The sequence below is a fragment of the Podarcis raffonei genome, chromosome 2, assembly GCF_027172205.1.
Source record: "Podarcis raffonei isolate rPodRaf1 chromosome 2, rPodRaf1.pri, whole genome shotgun sequence".
In the NCBI taxonomy this organism is placed as follows: Eukaryota; Metazoa; Chordata; class Lepidosauria; order Squamata; family Lacertidae; genus Podarcis; species Podarcis raffonei.
Genome location: NC_070603.1, coordinates 119420459 through 119438881, shown reverse-complemented (window position 1 = coordinate 119438881; position 18423 = coordinate 119420459). Strand labels below are relative to the sequence as shown.

The 18423-nt window shown below is 43.5% G+C and overlaps 1 protein-coding gene across 1 annotated transcript; it reads left to right on the top strand.

Moving 5' to 3' along the window:
* The first annotated feature begins 8825 nt into the window (after positions 1 to 8825).
* Positions 8826 to 10076, top strand: LOC128409291 (zinc finger protein 239-like). Its single transcript, XM_053379640.1, has one exon. The coding sequence runs from the start codon at positions 8863 to 8865 to the stop codon at positions 9703 to 9705; it is 843 nt and encodes a 280-aa protein (XP_053235615.1). The 5' UTR covers positions 8826 to 8862; the 3' UTR covers positions 9706 to 10076.
* The last annotated feature ends 8347 nt before the right edge of the window (positions 10077 to 18423 follow it).

The window sequence follows — 18423 nt, the reverse complement described above, 5'->3', positions numbered from 1 at the left end:
CAAGAATTAGAAATCTTGATCTAACCTAATGATGGACAAATAATATAGCTATGCTTCCTAAAGCCAATTTAAGCTTCTACCTGGAGACTGAGATAATATTTGCTCTAAAGAATAGGCTCTCTACAGGTAGGAACTTGCTGGTGAATCTGACAGAATGGAAAACCAGACTAAGGCTATTGAGCAGAGTGGAAAGAAAGGTCACCCATGATGGAAAATCATTGCCCGCTTAGACAGCAGTTACCCAAAAAGTGTAACAAAATTACAAAACATATTAGATTGAATCTTCCTGTTTCCATCTCTCTCTGACATCCATGATTTCCTTCTCTCTTATCCTGCAGGTCTTGTGCAGTGGAGAGAGAACAGAAGGAAATCTTTGGGGAAAGCACAGGATGAGATGGTGGAGCAGAACTACCTGAGTCAGGATGGACCAAGGAGGGGAAAGAGAAGCCACACAGATCGGAAGACAGCTGAATCCATTGTTCCTCATAGTAGCCTCTTCACTGTGCAAGGAGAACAGCCAGAAAACAGAGATGCTTTGAGAGCATCCACAGAGGAGAAAACAATTCAAAGCGCAGAGTCTGGAGGAATTAGCAGTGGGAGCAGGAACAATGGAAACAGCCCCACATGCCCTACAGAGGTGAAGCGGTGTGGAAAGAGCCTCAGGTATCATAAGCAGTTTGCTACCCATCAGATGATTCACACACGAGAGAAATCACATAAATGTGCAGACTGTGGAAAGAGCTTCCGCAGGAAATGGACCTTTACACTACATAAAAGAACTCACACAGGGGAAAAGCCTTTCAAATGTTCAGACTGTGATAAATGTTTCGCACAAAGCTCACATCTTACAGTACATAAAAGAAGGCACACAGGAGAGAAACCTTTCAAATGTTCAGTCTGTAATAAAAGTTTTGCTCAGATTGCAACCTTTAACAGACATCAAAGGATTCACAAAAGGGGAGAGAATCCATGAATGCTCAATTTGTTTTGAGTGCTTCAGTCAGAAGTCAAACCTTGCCAAACAGCTAAAGCTTCACATGAGGAAGACACCTTTTAAGCCATCACTGAGTAGAAAAAGCTTTAGTAAGAGCTCTAATCTTCCTAGTCAACAAATGATTCGCATGAAAAAGTATAAATGTTCAGCTTGCGGGGAAAGCTATACTAAGTGGTCATACCTTACCAAACATAAAAGAATAGCACACAAAAGAGAGAAACCTTATAAATGCTCAGGGTGTAGAAAATGTTTCAGCAACAGGTCAGTCCTTACTAGACATAAGAGAATCATACACAGATGGAATACGTGTTCCAAGTGCAGTCAATGTTTCCATTCAAGGAGACTTCTTATTACACATCAAAGAACCCACACAGCACAGAAACGTTTTCAATGCTCAGAGTGTAGAAAAGCCTTTAGTCAGGAGGCAAATCTCCTTAGACATCAAAGAACTCACACAACAGAGAAACCCTACAAATGCCCGGTGTGTACAAAAAGCTTCAGTGAGAGCGCAGGTCTTTCCAGACATACAAGGTCTTGCCATACAGGGGAGAAACTGTACAAGTGTGAACAATGTGGAAAGAGCTTCACCCGTAAATCAGACTTCAAGAGGCATCGAAAGCATCAGACAAGGGAGACGCCCAACCAGGATTCAAATCTCAGTGAGCGTTTAAATGATGAATCGAGACCTCATGAAGGTGAGAACGCACAACAGATGGAAACCATGTAACTTCCTCAACTATCCTAAGAAAGTTGCATCCACACAATATATTTAAAGCTTCCCCCTAAAGAATACTGGGAACTTAATAGTGTTCGTAAAGGTGTCTGGAATTTAGACCTATGAGGTTCAAACTACTGTTTCCAGAATTCTTTTGAGAAAGCCATATAATAGCTACAAAGGAGCTTTAAAGGGGTGGTGCAAATGTGACCTCAGTCTCAGAGTCCATCTCTTGGGCATTGCAGGAGCCACCCAGAGACCACGTCCCCCTGAATCTCCCAATACACACACATAACCCATGCTTTGGGTGGGTTCTTGAGTCTTTTAAGTGACTAAAACACATTGCCTCAGGTTTTGTGTCCATTGTTTGTGTAGATTCCATGTGATAGTTGAAAAGTTTTATATATCTATATAATAAAGTTGCTTTATCGTAATCAGTTAGGCTATGAAAATTGCTTTTCGGAGAACCTAGAGAAAACTCAGCTCTTTACTTGGCCAGAGCACAGTCAACCAGCACCTTTCTCTCTTGACACTGGGAATTTCTCCCCAATAAATTCATCCGGCTGAATTAACCATGTTGGGGATAATTTACGTGATTCTTTAGGCTTTTGAAACCAAAGAGAAGGATTGACCCAAGGAAGGAAGGGAAGTTTGAAAGGCTTCAGAGGCTTCCCCGTTGGAAATGTAAAATTGGCACAGTAGCTGCTTCTGCTTTTTAGATTTGTTTTGAGACTACCAATTCTGAATAATAAAGTTGTGTAAATATTACATTTTGTACTCTTCCGTTTTCTCTGGCTCCTCAACAAAAATGGATGCAGCTTTCCAATTTAGGTTGCAGTTTCCAGCACACTTAGCACACATTCACACCATAATTATAATTATAATTAATAATAATATTAATAATAATTTATTATTTATACCCCACCCATATTGCTGGGTTTCCCATGCAGTGAAAGCAATGTGATACTGCTTTAAACAGTCATGGCTTCCCCCAAGGAATTCTGGGAGCTAAAGCTTAAGAGTGCTGAGATTGGTTAGGGGAGACCTGCTATTCTCCTCACAGAGCTACAGTTTCCAGCATTACCAGGGCAGAGGAACTGGTGGTTTAACCACTTTGCCCTAGATGCTCAAAGAACCCTAAAAGACTGGTGAATTGCAGAAGCCAAACTGGATTTTATTCAGGAAGACTCGGTCCTCTGTATATATGAAGACTTTATCAACCATAAATCAGTGGTTGCACCTGTAACTGAAATTATGACAGACAGAATGTGAAAGCTTCCCCATAGTTATATTTCCCTTTGAGAAATAGCTTAACCTGTTGAAATTCTGCCTGCTACACAGCTGTTAAAGGCCCAAGAATCAGAATAAGTACACTCAAAGGAAGGGAGAAGCAGCTTTTGAGGACTCGGGGGATTCCTATTGCCTGGTATCTAAACCACTCACAGCTCTGAATTCACTCATTGCCTGAAAGGCTGGTGCCTAAAAATAAGGAAGGATGGAAGGCACCAGGAGAGCCTCCCTGGGAAGAGTGTTCCAGGAGCAAGGAGGCACCTCAGGAAAGGCCTGTTCTCAGGTTCCTTAAATGGAACTGCTGTCAATAGCCCCCATTTTTGCAACCCCCTCTTAAACCCCAATTGATTAAGCAAGGACCAGAGTGTGGCCGGCCACATGCCTCGGGCAGTGACATGTGGGGACAGACCCATGGTCATCATGACATCCACAGCCAGTCGCCTTGGTGCTGATGGTTGGAAAATGCCCTGGGGGTGCCTGCAAGCCCCCCGAACTCTGAGCGTCCTCTGGTACGCTCAGCTCTGGAAAAGGCATCTATCTTCTCTCCAGTGTGCTTCTAGCGACATGCATCATAATGATATATGCACACTAAGCTTTTGGCAAAACACAGCAAGAAGTGTGAGACATCGTAGAGCTAATCTACTATTTACTTACACACTAGGTACAGACAAAAGCATAATGACGTCCATTCTCTCCAGCACTGAGAGAAGAAACAGAAAGAAATAAAAGCAAAAGTACAGTATAATAGGACCCACAGCAGAAGAGATAAGACTGTCTTCCTTTCCCAACATCGTCCCAAACAGGCATATGATTTACAACAATCTCATCTGCAGTATCGGAGGATTGAAATTGCTCACATTGATGTCCCCCAAAACCAGCAGTTCTCTCAACCACCATCAATTCCCCAGGCTGGGGAACTCTGAGCGTCCTCCGGTACACCCAGCTCTGGAAAAGGCATCTCCCTTGCGTGGCGAGTTCCCGCCTCCCACCAGTGGTAAATAACGACACAAGACACCATAATTCAGGTTAATGGGCTAAAATTGGCCACAACTTTATTGGTTACAGGTAAGAGCGGTATTGGCTTAGGCCTTGGTCCTATCCGTCTATCTGGCTTGAAGACCGGCAAGGGTTAACACCAGCAGGGGGAGCCCTGCTGATGCACATCAACTAGGTAACTCCCCCGGGGTCACCGCTCGGGGGCATGCTTTAGGCCCTGACCTCCATAGGCTTCGGACAAGGCAACGCCCCCCACAATCCTTTACCGGACTACCCTTCAATATTTGGGGGAGGTGATGGCGCTCCTCCCCCATCTCATCTACATAACAATACCCCTACCAATGCCTAACTGCCAAGACCAGAGAAGTTGTGACGATTTGCTTCGAGGTAGGCAAAAAACCTAATGGCCGGTGCCAGTTTGCTAAGTGGAAAAAACTCCCACCAGGCCCCTTAATGGCAACCAACCAAAGTCCATAGCAAGGTCAGAAGGAAACCTTGAGGGGCGGGCGGGCGACTCCCCCGGGCCATGCTTGCCTTAAATGGGGCAAGCCACACACCCCATGCAGACTCAGAGGATGACGCGGCCCGAGGATTCCCCAGTTCGTGCGGGGCTGCAAGCCAGCCACCGCGCACGTGTTGGGGGCGTGAGCCTGCAACACCACCTCCTTCTGAGGTCGGAAGTGGCTTTGCGTGGTGAGTTCCCACCTCCCACCAGTGGTAAATAACGACACAAGACACCATAATTAAGGTTAATGAGCTAAAATTGGCCACAACTTTATTGGTTACAGGTAAGAGCGGTATTGGCTTAGGCACTGGTCCTATCCGTCTATCCAGCTTCAGCCTGATGGCTTGAAAACCAGCAAGGGTTAACACCAGCAGGGGGTGTGCCATCTGGGCATAACCCAGTCTCCCTCACATCCTCTACCCTGAACCACTGTGATGGGGGACTCTGCTATTCTTCCCAGCTCCTCTCCTTCCAGACACATCTCCACTCCCTCAATAATAATAATAATAGAGAACAACCAAACACACACAAAGGTAAAACAGTTAAAACCATTGGAGCAGCAGGCCTGTCTTCAGTTGCCTGAGCCCAAATAACCCTCCCACAACCTAGACATTTCCTTTAAAAAGAAAAAGTCTGCCCAGGTGGGCATGTTGCGCCCCCAAAGAGGACATGTCCAGGTTTTCCCAGACATATGGCAACCCTACAGTGTATAAAATTCATTGCTACAAAAGGTTTGATGCATAACTGGTCTTCCTAGAGCTATCCAATTGGCCACTGTAGAAAATAGAATGCTGGACTAGCTTATGGTCAAGCTAACATTATCAGGGTCAAAATCTTGTTTTAAGAAAACCACAAAAGTTGATGTTATTATATTGAGAGTATGTGAAACCAGGCCACAATTTAAACAAAAAAAACACAAGAAAGCTATAAATCAAAGTGCAGGAGGGGAAAAGAGGGCATTTCTGTCTCTCTCTCTCTGCTGTTTAATTTCTCTTTTCAGATCACACTTCCGCCCTGCCACAATTTGTTTTTCTGTGAACTCCAATTCCCAGCAGCCTTTGCACTTCCCACATAAACGATCAACACCTGGATCCATTTAGCTGAGCAAACACCCAAGTGGGTCAGTGAAGGGGCTTGAGATGAAGAAGGAAAGTCTGTGAATTCACCAGTGTCTACCAGAAGGGGTGAGCTGGAGCCTACCAAGAACTCGTGATAAGACATGCTGAGATTGGGTAGAAATTTCTGAACTGGGGGTCCCTATTTTCCCCCTCTTTCTTCTCCTTTGTGGCATATGAAATGCAGACTTGATCTCACAAGGGGCTGCTGCTCTGGGCCTCAAATGTAGACCTGCCTTAGTACTAAGAGGACCTGGGTGAGTCAAAGGAGGCTGGCATTTCTCTGCAGGAATGAGAAAGTGACAACAAGGGGCTCCCCAGTTTTGTGGGAGGAGGAATATGGTCAGCAAGGAAAAATGCAAGAGAGGGAATTATTCCCGTGGATGGGTAAACAGGGGTGGGGTCTTGGCTTTTGCATTAATTAAATATTTCACTAAGGGGCAGTGTCCATGTAGGAGCATGATTGCTTAAGGGAGAGTCCTTGGGGAGCTGCAACCCAGAGTCAATATCAGAAGGGGAAAGAGGGACAGGGTGTGTATAAGGGTTTGTGAAGATGGAGGATGCCACATTTCAGGGATTTCCTGGCTCATGCCGACTGGCTCTGGAGAGTTCCCAGTTCACGCAGGGCGCACCCAGCGGCCCTGACCCACATTCTGAAGCGAGCGGCAGATAACGGATGATCTGCGGGTCATGGCCAATCCCCCCTTACGCTGGAGTGTCAGCAGGGATAATTACCCCCATATCATCCCTGATAACCTGCACAGTTGGGGTCTGATGTAATGGGGAAAGCAGCCATCTCCCACGCCCAGGAAATCAGAAGTACATGGGAGAGGAGGCTTGTTTAAGGCAGACCTGCAACCCAGAGTCCACAACGGAAAGGAAAAGAGGGACAGGATGTGAATTAGGGCTTCTGCAGGTGGAGGTTGCTACATTTCCTGGAGCAAAGATCAAAAGAGTCTTAGGAGGGAGGAAGGCAGCTCAGTGGTAGAGTGCCTCCCTTACATTGCAAAAGGTGGCAGCTTTAATCCCTGGCATCTGCACGTAGGGCTTGGGAGAGGCTTCCTGTATGAAACCCTGGAGAGCTGCTGCCAGTCAGTGTAGACAGCGTTGAGCTAAGTGGCCAAAGTTACTATTCTCTTGTGTATGTGACGAACATGAAGGAAAAGATTCATTTGTGAGCTATTTTCCTAAAACAGTAAGATGGAGAGTGTCTAGTGTGCATATGTGGGACACAATATATCCTCTGAAGGCTGAGCAGAACAGGATACTTCTTATGCTTCTAATTCTCTGTATTTCCTGTTTCTCAAGATACCTTGTTTCAAACAATCTACTTTCCTAAACAGGCCAAGGGAAAGCGGCAGCCAGTAAATGAAGCAGGAGACGCCTGTGCCTACGAAGAAGGTGTCAAGGAGCCCAGTTGGACCACAGCCAGGATGATGATGTTTGATACTTGCAAGGAGCCAGACCTGTGCATTGTCTATGGGGAACCCATCAGGCAAAAGCCCATCATCCATAAGAGAAGGGGGGGTCAGCAGGAAGCCCACCCAGTTGATGAGGAGGATGAACCCCTTTTTCCTGGAGGAAGTTCCAGAGCATCCTGGAAAATCACAGTACAGACGATTCCTGGTGCTGCTAAGGAGCAGGATGTGTGCATTGTGGGTGAGGAAAACATCTGGCAGTACTCCAACACCTGCGTGAGAATGACGTGTTTGCAGAAAATCAGCTCAGGGGAGGGTCCACTTTACACCAAAGGAGACTCCAGTGTCCCAAGTAAAACTCCAGCCCAGACTGTTGTTGATGCCACAGCCAGGATGATGATGCTTGATACTTTTAGGGAGCCAGACCTGTGCATTGTCTATGGGGAACCCATCAGGGCAAAGGCCATCATCCATAAGAGAACTGAGGGTCAGCAGGAAGCCCACCAAGTTGAGGAGGAGGATGTACACCTTCTTCGTGGAGGAAGTTGCAGATCCCCCTGGGAAATCATGTTGGAGACAGTTCCTGGTACTACTAAGGAGCAGGATGTGTGCATTGTAGGTGAGGAAAACATCTGGCACAACCCCAACATCTGTGAGAGAAAAGCGTGTTTGCAGGAAACACTCTCAGTGGAGGGTACCGTTCACAGCAAACTAGACTCCAGGGTCCCCAGGGAACCTCCAGCCCAGACTGTTGGTGATGCTGCTAAGGGACAAGACATCTGCATTGTGTATGACCAAGGTGTCCTACAAAAGCACACAGTCCATATCAGAATTGGGAGTCCTGAGGAAACACACCCAAGGGAGGATGTAGTTAAACCTATTGCTGGCGGAGGAGATTGGACAGGCCCCAATGAATCCACCTCCCAGCCCGCTGTTGATGCCACCAAGGAACAAGACTCCTGCGTTGTGCATGAGGGAATGGTTAGACAGAAGGCCATTTTTCAAGGAAGAGCCCCCAGTGAAGCCACAGCTCAGAGAGGTATGGATACTGGTAAGTAATGGGACTCCCAGGTAATGCATATTGGGGAGGGAAGCCCCAGGCAGAATTGCTTCTTAGCTCCAGGTCTTAATGACAAGCACACAAGGCTATTTTTGAGGTCATCCCATGCTACACCAACTTACAGTAGACCCACTAAAAGTAATGGACTGACATAGAACCCACTCTATGTAGGTTCTGTTTGCTGGGGAAACTGTACTGCTCTTGAGTTTTGTGGGTGTGTGGGTGTATGCATGCGCCTTGTGCAGAATTTTTTCAATTTCGCTTTGTACTTTTTGTTGTTTTGTTTGTTGTTCACAACTACTTTCCCTATGTTCGTAGTCTGCTACTTTTGCTTTATTGTCTGCTCTTGAGCATTAGAAAAGTTTCAATGCATCAAGAATTAGAAATCTTGATCTAACCTTTTGATGGACAAACAATATAGCTCTGCTTCCTAAAGCCAATGTAAGCTTCCACTTGCAGACTGAGAAAATATTTGCTCTCGAGAGTAGAATCTCTACAGGTAGGAACTTGCTGGTGAATCTGAGACAACGGCAAAACCAGACTCAGGATATTGAGCAGAGTGGAAAGAAAGGTCACCCATGATGGCAACTTACTGCCCGCTTAGACAGCAATGGCCCAAAAGTATATCAAAAAGACAAAACATATTACATTGAATGTCTCAGTTTCCATCTCTCTCTCTGACATCCATGTTTTCCTTCTCTCTTATCCAGCAGGTGTTGTGCAATGGAGACAGAACAGAAGGAAATCTTTGAAAACAGCACAGGATGAGATGGTGGAGCAGAACCTCCTGAGTCACGATGGACCAAGGAGGGAAAAGAGAAGCCACAGAAAACAGAAGACAGACAAATCCATCACTTCTCAAAGTGGCTTCTTCACTGAGCAAAGAGAACAACCAGAAAACAGAGATGCTTTGAGAACATCCACAAAGGAGAAAACAATTCAAATGGCAGAATCTGGAGAAAAAAGCAGTGGGAGCAGAAACAATGGAAACAGCCCCACATGCCCTACAGAGGTGAAGCGATTTACTTGTTTGGAGTGTGGAAGGAGCTTCAGGAATCAGAAGGAGTTTGCTGCCCATCAGAAGATTCACACAAGACAGAAATCACATAAATGTGCAGACTGTGGAAAGAGCTTCTGCAAGAAATGGAACCTTAAACTACATAAAAGAACCCACACAGGGGAGAAGCCTTTCAAATGTTCAAAGTGTGAGAAAAGCTTCACTGACAGCTCAAACCTTACTAAACATAAAAGAGTTCACAGAAGGGAGAAGCCTTACAAATGTTTGGTGTGCGATAAAAGCTTCACTGACAGCTCAAACCTTACAGTACATAAAAGAACCCACACAGGGGAGAAGCCCTACAAATGTTCTGTGTGTGGAAAACATTTCGCACAGATCTCAAACCTTAAAGTACATGAAAGAACTCACACAGGAGAGAAACTGCACAAGTGTGAACAATGTGGAAAGAGCTTCACCCGTAAATCAGACCTGCAGAGGCATCAAAGGCACCACACAAGGGAGACCCCCAACCAGGATTCAAATCTCAGTGAGCGTTTAGATGATGAATCGAGACCTCATGAAGGTGAGAACGCACAACAGATGGAAACCATGTAACTTCCTCAACTATCCTAAGAAAGTTGCATCCACACAATATATTTAAAGCTTCCCCCTAAAGAATACTGGGAACTTAAAGGTGTTCATAAAGGTGTCTGGAATTTAGACCTATGAGGTTGAAACTACTGTTTCCAAAATTCTTTTGAGAAAGCCATATAATAGCTACAAAGGAGCTTTAAATGTTTAGTGCAGATGTGACCTCAGTCTCGGCGTCCATCTCTTGGGCATCGCAGGAGCCACCCAGAGGCCACGTCCCCCTGAACCTCCCAATACACACACATAATCCATGCTTTGGGTGGGTTCTTGAGTCTTTTAAGTGGCTAAAATACATTGCCTCAGGTTTTGTGTCCATTTTTTGTGTAGATTCCATGTGATAGAGGGGGGTGTGTGTGTGTGTGTGTGTGTGTGTGTGTGTGTGTATTATATATATAATAAAGTTGCTTTATAATCAGTTAGGCTATGAAAATTGCTCTTGGGAGAATCTAGAGAAAACTCAGCTCTTTCCTTGGCCAGAGCACAGTCAACCAGCACCTTTTTCTCTTGACATTGGGAATTTCTCTTGGCACCCCAATAAATGTGAGGGCTCTTCTGTTCATCCGGCTGAATTAACCAAGTTGGGGATAATTTAGGCTCTTGAAACCAAAGAGAAGGATTGACCCAAGGAAGGAAGGGAAGGTTGAAAGGCTTCAAAGGCTTCCCCGTTGGAAATGTAAAATTGGCACATTAGCTGCTTCTGCTTTTTAGATTTGTTTTGAGACTACCGATCCTGAATAATAAAGTTGTGTAAATATTATGCTTTGTGCTCTTCTGTTTTCTCTGGCTCCTCAGAACAAAAATGGATGCAGCTTTCCAATTTAGGTTGCAGTTTCCAGCACACTCAGCCCCCATTCACACCATGCAGTAAAAGCAATGGGATACCGCTTTAAACAGTCATGGCCTCCCCCAAGGAATTCTGGGAGCTGAAGGCTGTTAGGAGTGCTGAGATGCGTTAGAGAAGACCTGTTATTCTCCTCACAGAGCTACAGTTTCCAGAATAACTAGGGGGGAGAAACTGATGGTTAAACTACTTTGCCCTAGATGCTCAAAGAACCCTAAAAGATTGGTGAATTGCAGAAGACAAGCTGGATTTTAATCAGCAAGACCTGGTCCTCTGTATATATGAAGACTTTATCAACCATAAATCAGTGGTTGCACCTGTAACTGGAATTGTGACAGACAGAATGTGAAAGCTTCATTAAAATTCTATTTCCCTTTGAGAAATAGCTTGACCTGTTGAAATTCTGCCTGCTACACAGCTGTTAAAGGCACAAGGATCAAAATAAGTACACTCAAAGGAAGAGAGAAGCAGCTTTTGAGGACTCAGAGGATTCCTGTTGCCTGGTATCTAAACCACTCACAAATCACTCACAGCTCGGCATTCACTCATTGCCTGAAAGGCTGGTGCCTAGAAATAAGGAAGGAAGGCAGGCACCAGAAGGGCCTCCCTGGGAAGAGCGTTCCAGGAGTGAGGAGGCACCTCAGGAAAGGCTGTTCTCAGGTTGCCAGGCTCCAGGCCTCTCATGTCAGAGGCGCATGGAGGAGGAGGATAAGTCTTTTTTTAAGAAAACCGCAAAGTTGATGTTATTATGTTGACAATATGTGAAACCAAGCCACAATTTAAAAACAAAAGAAGAAAGCTATAAATCAAAGTGCAAGAGGGGAAAAGAGGGCATTTCTGTCTTATATTTGAAGGAGCGTCTCCACCCCCATCGTTCTCCACTGAGGTCCAGCACCGAGGGCCTTCTAGCGGTTCCCTCACTGCGAGAAGCCAAGTTACAGGGAAGCAGGCAGAGGGCCTTCTCGGTAGTGGCGCCTGCCCTGTGGAACACCCTCCCACCAGATGTCAAAGAGAACAACAACTACCAGACTTTTAGAAGACATTTGAAGGAAGCCCTGTTTAGGGAAGCTTTTAATGTTTGATGTTTTATAGTATTTTAATATTTTTTTGGAAGCCGCCCAGAGTGGTTGGGGAAGCCCAGCCATATGAGCGGAGTATAAATAAATTATTATTATTAATATTATTATTATTATTATCATCATCATCATCATCATCATCATCATCATTATTATTATTTCTCTCTCTGCTGTTTAATTTCTCTTTTCTGATTATGCTTCCGCCCTGCCACAGTTTGTTTTTCTGTGAACTCCAATTCCCAGCAGCCTTTGCACTTCCCACATAAACAATTAACACCTGGATCCATTTAGCTGAGCAAACACCCAAGTGGGACAGTGAAGGGGCTTGAGATGAAGAAGGAAAGTCTGTGAATTCACCAATGTCTACCAGAAGGGGTGAGCTGGAGCCTACCAAGAACTCATGATAAGATATGCTGAGATTGGGTAGAAATTTCTGAACTGGGGGTCCCTGTTTTTCCCCTCTTTCTTTTTGTGGCATTTGAAATGCAGACTTGATCTCACAAGGGGCTTCTGCTCTGGGCCGCGAGTGTAGATGTTCCTTCCTTAGCCCTAAGGGGACCTGGGTGAGTCAAAGGATGACAGCCCTTTGGAAGAATGAGAAAGTGGAAACAAGGGATTTCTCATTGTGCAGGAGGAGGAATGTGGGTAGCAAGGAAGGGTGCAAGAGAGAGATTTCTTCCCCTGGGAGGTTAGGATGGAATGGGGTCCGGAAGGCAGCCTCTTGCCTTTTGTGTTTTGTGTTATTTACACTTTTCTTTTTTCCAAATAATCTTTATTAGTTTTTCAATTAGATACTCCACATACACATATTGTATTACATTTTACATTTATACTCGCTCTTCAAAGCTGACTTGTCTCCTCCTTTCTTCTGGTTTTTTATATCACATATAATTTTATCGCATTATTTCCATTTTATATATTGTTATCATTTTCCATATTTGAGCATAGTGTATCCATAAACAAATAAGTCCTCAGGTTTATAAAATTCTTGTTGTCTGTAATTTACCACTACTGTTTCCTTCTACATTCTGCTTCTTATTATTTTCATTATCCATCACTTTTCCTTAATCTTTCCCATTATGAGGTTTGTTTCCAATTCTACTAGTTTTACTATTTCATCTTTCTTTTCCTTTATACAACATAACTTTTTCCCATTCTTTTTGAAATGTTTCCTTGCCCTGTTGTCGAATTTTCCCTGTTAGTTTGGCTATTTCTGCATATTCCATTACCTTCTGTCTCCATTCTTCTACTGTTGGTAATTGATGCTGTTTCCAAACCTACGCTAACAGTAACCTCGCCGCTTTTGTTGCATATAAAAACAGTTTCTGGTCGTTCTTAACCAGATCTTCTCCTAACATTCCTAACAAGAATGCCTCTGGGTTTTTCAAAAACGTATATCTGAAGATCTTCTTTAGCTCATTGTATATATTTTCCCAGTATGTTTTTACCTTATCACATGACCACCGCATGTGAAAGAAATTGCCTTCTTTCACCCCATATTTCCAGCAATTCTTCTTTCCTGTTTTGTACATCCTTAACAGTTTAATTGGAGTGAGGTACCATCTGTACATCATTTTTAACAGATTTTCTTTTAACAAAGTACATGCTGTGAATTTTAGCCCAGTTCCATAGTTTTATACACTTATCATATTCAATGTTATGGCCAACATCCATTGCCCATTTAAATCACGATGCTCTTGATTTCTTCATCTTTTGTGTACCATTCTAATAAAAACTCATAGACCTTTGACAATATTTTTGTGCTTTGTAACACTGCAGTTTCTAATATTGGTTTGGTTTGTTCGAAACCTCTTGCTTTTTTTTTCTTTTGAGAAAATGTCATTCATTTGGTGATACTCCATCCAATTTGATAATTTATCTTTTAGTTCCTCTTTATTACATTATTTTCTTCTATCAATATGTCTCTGTACGTTAGCCATTCTCCTTTTGTATTTAATTTTTTCATTGAGAAGGCTTCTTGGGGTGACAGCCACCATGGTGTTTTCCTTTCAAACCACTCTTTATATCTCTTCCAAACTTCATACAATGATCTTTTTATAATATGATCTAGAAAGTCTCAGTGTACTCCATCCTTGTCATACCAAAGGTATGCGTGCCACCCGTATCTATTTCCAAACCCCTCTAGATCTAATATGTCTGTGTTCTTCAAACTAAGCCATTCTTTTAACCATGTTATAGAAGCGGCTTCATAATATATTTTAAGATCCAGTAACGAAAAGCCTCCTCTTTCCTTTTTGTCTATCAGAAGTTTAAACTTTATTCTAGGTATCTTCCCTTGCCATGTTGTTGTCGTTTAGTCGTTTAGTCGTGTCTGACACTTCGTGACCCCATGGACCAGAGCACGCCAGGCACTCCTGTCTTCCACTGCCTCCCGCAGTTTGGTCAGACTCATGTTCGTAGCTTTGAGAACACTATCCAACCATCTCATCCTCTGTCGTCCCCTTCTCCTTGTGCCCTCCATCTTTCCCAACATCAGGGTCTTTTCCAGGGAGTCTTCTCTTCTCATGAGGTGGCCAAAGTATTGGAGCCTCAGCTTCACAATCTGTCCTTCCAGTGAGCACTCAGGGCTGATTTCCTTAAGAATGGATACCTTTGTGCTGACTGGGAACAGTTGTGGACCACAGGTATGAAATTTACGGCATGTAATGCTTTAAGAGAGAATATTATGAAAATGATATACAGGTGGTACATGACCCCAGTCAAGCTTGCAAAAATCTATCACTTGCCCGATAATAAATGTTGGAAATGTAAGGAAACTGAAGGTACATTCTTTCACCTTTGGTGGACGTGCCCTAGGATTAAGGCTTTCTGGGAAATGATATATAATGAATTGAAAAAGGTATTTAAATATACCTTCTTGAAGAAACCAGAGGCCTTTCTCTTGGGCATGGTCGGCCAAGTGGTGCCAAAGAAGGACAGAACGTTTTTTATGTATGCTACAACAGCAGCAAGAATACTCATCGCAAAGTATTGGAAGACGCAAGATTTACCCACTCTGGAAGAATGGCAGATGAAACTGATTGACTGTATGGGACTGGCAGAAATGACTGGCAGAATCCGTGATCAGGGAGAAGAGTCGGCAAAAGAAGATTGGAAAAAATTTAAGGACTATCTACAGAAATATTGTAAAATTAAGGAATGTTGAATGATGCTGGATTGAAATTGAGTGGTTTCTAGCTGTAATGATATAAAGGAATATGAAAAAAAGGATTGGATAGAAAACAAGGTGATATTATAAGCTGTAATGCTTTAAGTTAAGGATTTGCTGAACAAATAATTTGAACTGGAATACAAGAAGGGGAGGTATGAGGAGGTCAGAGAAATATGTTATTGAAAAGTATGTATTATGAACTATATGTTTTTTTTAACTTTTTTGTTTGGTTTTTTTTGTTTGCATAAAAAATTGAAAACTTTAATAAATATCTTTTAAACAAGAATGGATACGTTTGATCTTCTTGCAGTCCATGGGACTCTCAAGAGTCTCCTCCAGCACCATAACTCAAAAGCATCAATTCTTCGGCAATCAGCTTTCTTTATGGTCCAGCTCTCACTTCCATACATCACTACTGGGAAACCCATGGCTTTAACTATACAGGCCTTTGTTGGCAAGGTGATGTCTCTGCTTTTTAAGATGCTGTCTAGGTTTGCCATTGCATTTCTCCCAAGGAGCAGGCGTCTTTTGATTTCGTGACTGCTGTCACCATCTGCAGTGATCATGGAGCCCAAGAAAGTAAAATCTCTCACTGCCTCCATTTCTTCCCCTTCTATTTGCCAGGAGGTGATGGGACCAGTGGCCATGATCTTCGTTTTTTTGATGTTGAGCTTCAGACCATATTTTGCGCTCTCCTCTTTCACCCTCATTAAAAGGTTCTTTATTTCCTCCTCACTTTCTGCCATCAAGGTTGTGTCATCTGCATATCTGAGGTTGTTGATATTTCTTCCAGCAATCTTAATTCTGGCTTGGGATTCATCCAGCCCAGCCTTTCGCATGATGAATTCTGCATATAAGTTAACTAAGCAGGGAGACAATATGCAGGCTTGCCGTACTCCTTTCCCAATTTTGAACCAATCAGTTGTTCCATATCCAGTTCTAACTGTAGCTTCTTGTCCCACATAGAGATTTATCAGGAGACAGATGAGGTGATCAGGCACTCCCATTTCTTTAAGAACTTGCCATAGTTTGCTGTGGTCGATACAGTCAAAGGCTTTTGCATAGTCAATGAAGCAGAAGTAGATGTCTTTCTGGAACTCTCTAGCTTTCTCCATAATCCAGCACATGTTTGCAATTTGGTCTCTGGTTCCTCTGCCCCTTTGAAATCCAGCTTGCACTTCTGAGAGTTCTCGGTCCACATACTGCTTAAGCCTGCCTTGTAGAATTTTAAGCATAACCTTGCTAGCGTGTGAAATGAGTGCAATTGTGCGGTAGTTGGAGCATTCTTTGGCACTTCCCTTTGGGATTGGGATGTAGACTGATCTTCTCCAATCCTCTGGCCACTGCTGAGTTTTCCAAATTTGCTGGCATATTGAGTGTAGCACCTTAACAGCATCATCTTTTAAAATTTTAAATAGTTCAGCTGGAATACCATCACTTCCACTGGCCTTGTTATTTGCAGTGCTTTCTAAGGCCCATTTGACTTCACTCTCCAGGATGTCTGGCTCAAGGTCAGCAACCACACTACCTGGGGTATACGAGACATCCATTCCTTTCTGGTATAGTTCCTCTGTGTATTCTTGCCACCTCTTCTTGATGTCTTCTGCTTCTGTTAGGTCCTTGCCACTTTTGTCTTTTATTATGGAAATCTTTGTACGAAATGTTCCTTTCATATCTCCAATTTTCTTGAATAGATCTCTGGTTTTTCCCATTCTATTGTTTTCCTCTATTTCTTTGCATTGCTCGTTTAAGAAGGCCTTCTTGTCTCTCCTTGCTATTTTTTGGAAATCTGCATTCAATTTCCTGTATCTTTCACTATCTCCCTCGCATTTTGCTCGCCTTCTCTCCCCCGCTATTTGTAAGGCCTCGTTGGACAGCCACTTTGCTTTCTTGCATATCCTTTTCATTGGGATGGTTTTCGTTGCTGCCTCCTGTATAATGTTACGAGCCTCCATCCATAGTTCTTCTGGCACTCTGTCCACCAAATCTAAATCCTTAAACCTGTTCCTCACTTCCACTGTGTATTCATAAGGAATTTGACTTAGATTGTATCTTACCGGCCCAGTGGTTTCTCCTACTTTCTTCAGTTTAAGCTTGAATTTTGCTATAAGAAGCTGATGATCTGAGCCACAGTCCGCTCCAGGTCTTGTTTTTGCTGACTGTATAGAGCTTCTCCATCTTTGGCTGCAGAGAATATAATCAATCTGATTTCGATGCTGCCCATCTGGTGATGTCCATGTGTAGAGTCGTCTCTTGTATTGTTGGAAAAGAGTGTTTGTGATGACCATCTTGTTCTCTTGGCAGAACTCTATTAGCCTTTGCCCTGCTTCGTTTTGAACTCCAAGGCCAAACTTGCCAGTTGTTCCTTTTATCTCTTGCCTCCCTACTTTAGCATTCCAATCCCCTATAATGAGAAGAACATCCTTCTTTGGTGTCACTTCTATAAGGTGTTGTAAGTCTTCATAGAATTGGTCAATTTCAGTTTCTTCAGCACCAGTGGTTGGTGCATAAACTTGGATTACTGTGATGTTAAAAGATCCACCTTGGATTCGTATCGAGATCATTCTATCATTTTTGAGATTGCATCCCAGTACAGCTTTTGCCACTCTTTTGTTGACTATGAGGGCCACTCCATTTCTTTTACGGGATTCTTGCCCACAGTAGTAGATGTGATGGTCATCCGAACTGAATTCGCCCATTCCCGTCCATTTTAGTTCACTGATGCCCAGGATGTCAATATTTATTCTTGCCATCTCATTTTTGATCACATCCAACTTACCAAGGTTCATGGTTCTTACATTCCAGGTTCCTATGCAATATTTTTCTTTACAGCATTGGACTTTCCTTTCGCTTCCAGGCATATCCGCAACTGAACATCCTTTCGGCTTTGGCCCAGCCGCTTCATCAGCTCTGAATCTACTTGTACTTGTCCTCCGCTCTTCCTCAGTAGCATGTTGGACGCCTTCCGACCTGAGGGGCTCATCTTCCAGCGTCATAACTTTTATATGCCTGTTGTCTTTGTCCATGGAGTTTTCTTGGCAGGGATACTGGAGTGGCTTGCCGGTTCCTGCTCCAGGTGGATCACGTTTGGTCAAAACTCTCCACTATGACCTGACCATCTTGGGTGGCCCTGCACGGCATAGCTCATAGCTTCTCTGAGTTATTCAAGCCCCTTCGCCACGGCAAGGCAGTGATCCATGAAGGGGTCCCTTGCCATACAAACCTAGAAATCGTTTTTTGCCACTCATTGAATGGACCCAATCCGGTAACAATAGGCACAGTTTGGAATTTAAAAAAGCATCTTAGGTAAGACACTCAACTTCACAGCTGCTATCCTTCCCCAGAAGGACACTTTCAATCTGTCCCATATTTCCAAATTTGTCTTTCTTTCTTTCCATGTTGTTTTATAATTGTCCTTGAATAGGTTTGTGTTTTTTGGGGAGAGCCAGACCCCCAAATATTTTATTTTCTTTATCACTGTTATTTCCGTTTATTTTGCAGCTGATCTGTTTGTTCCACGTTCATGTTTTCACCATCATTTTTGCTTTACCCTTACTAATTTTCAATCCTGCCAACATTCCAAATTCTGCAAT

Coding starts and splice junctions, on each gene's coding strand:
- LOC128409291 (XM_053379640.1), top strand. CDS start 8,863: ATGGTGGAGCAGAACCTCCTGAGTCACGATGGACCAAGGAGGGAAAAG.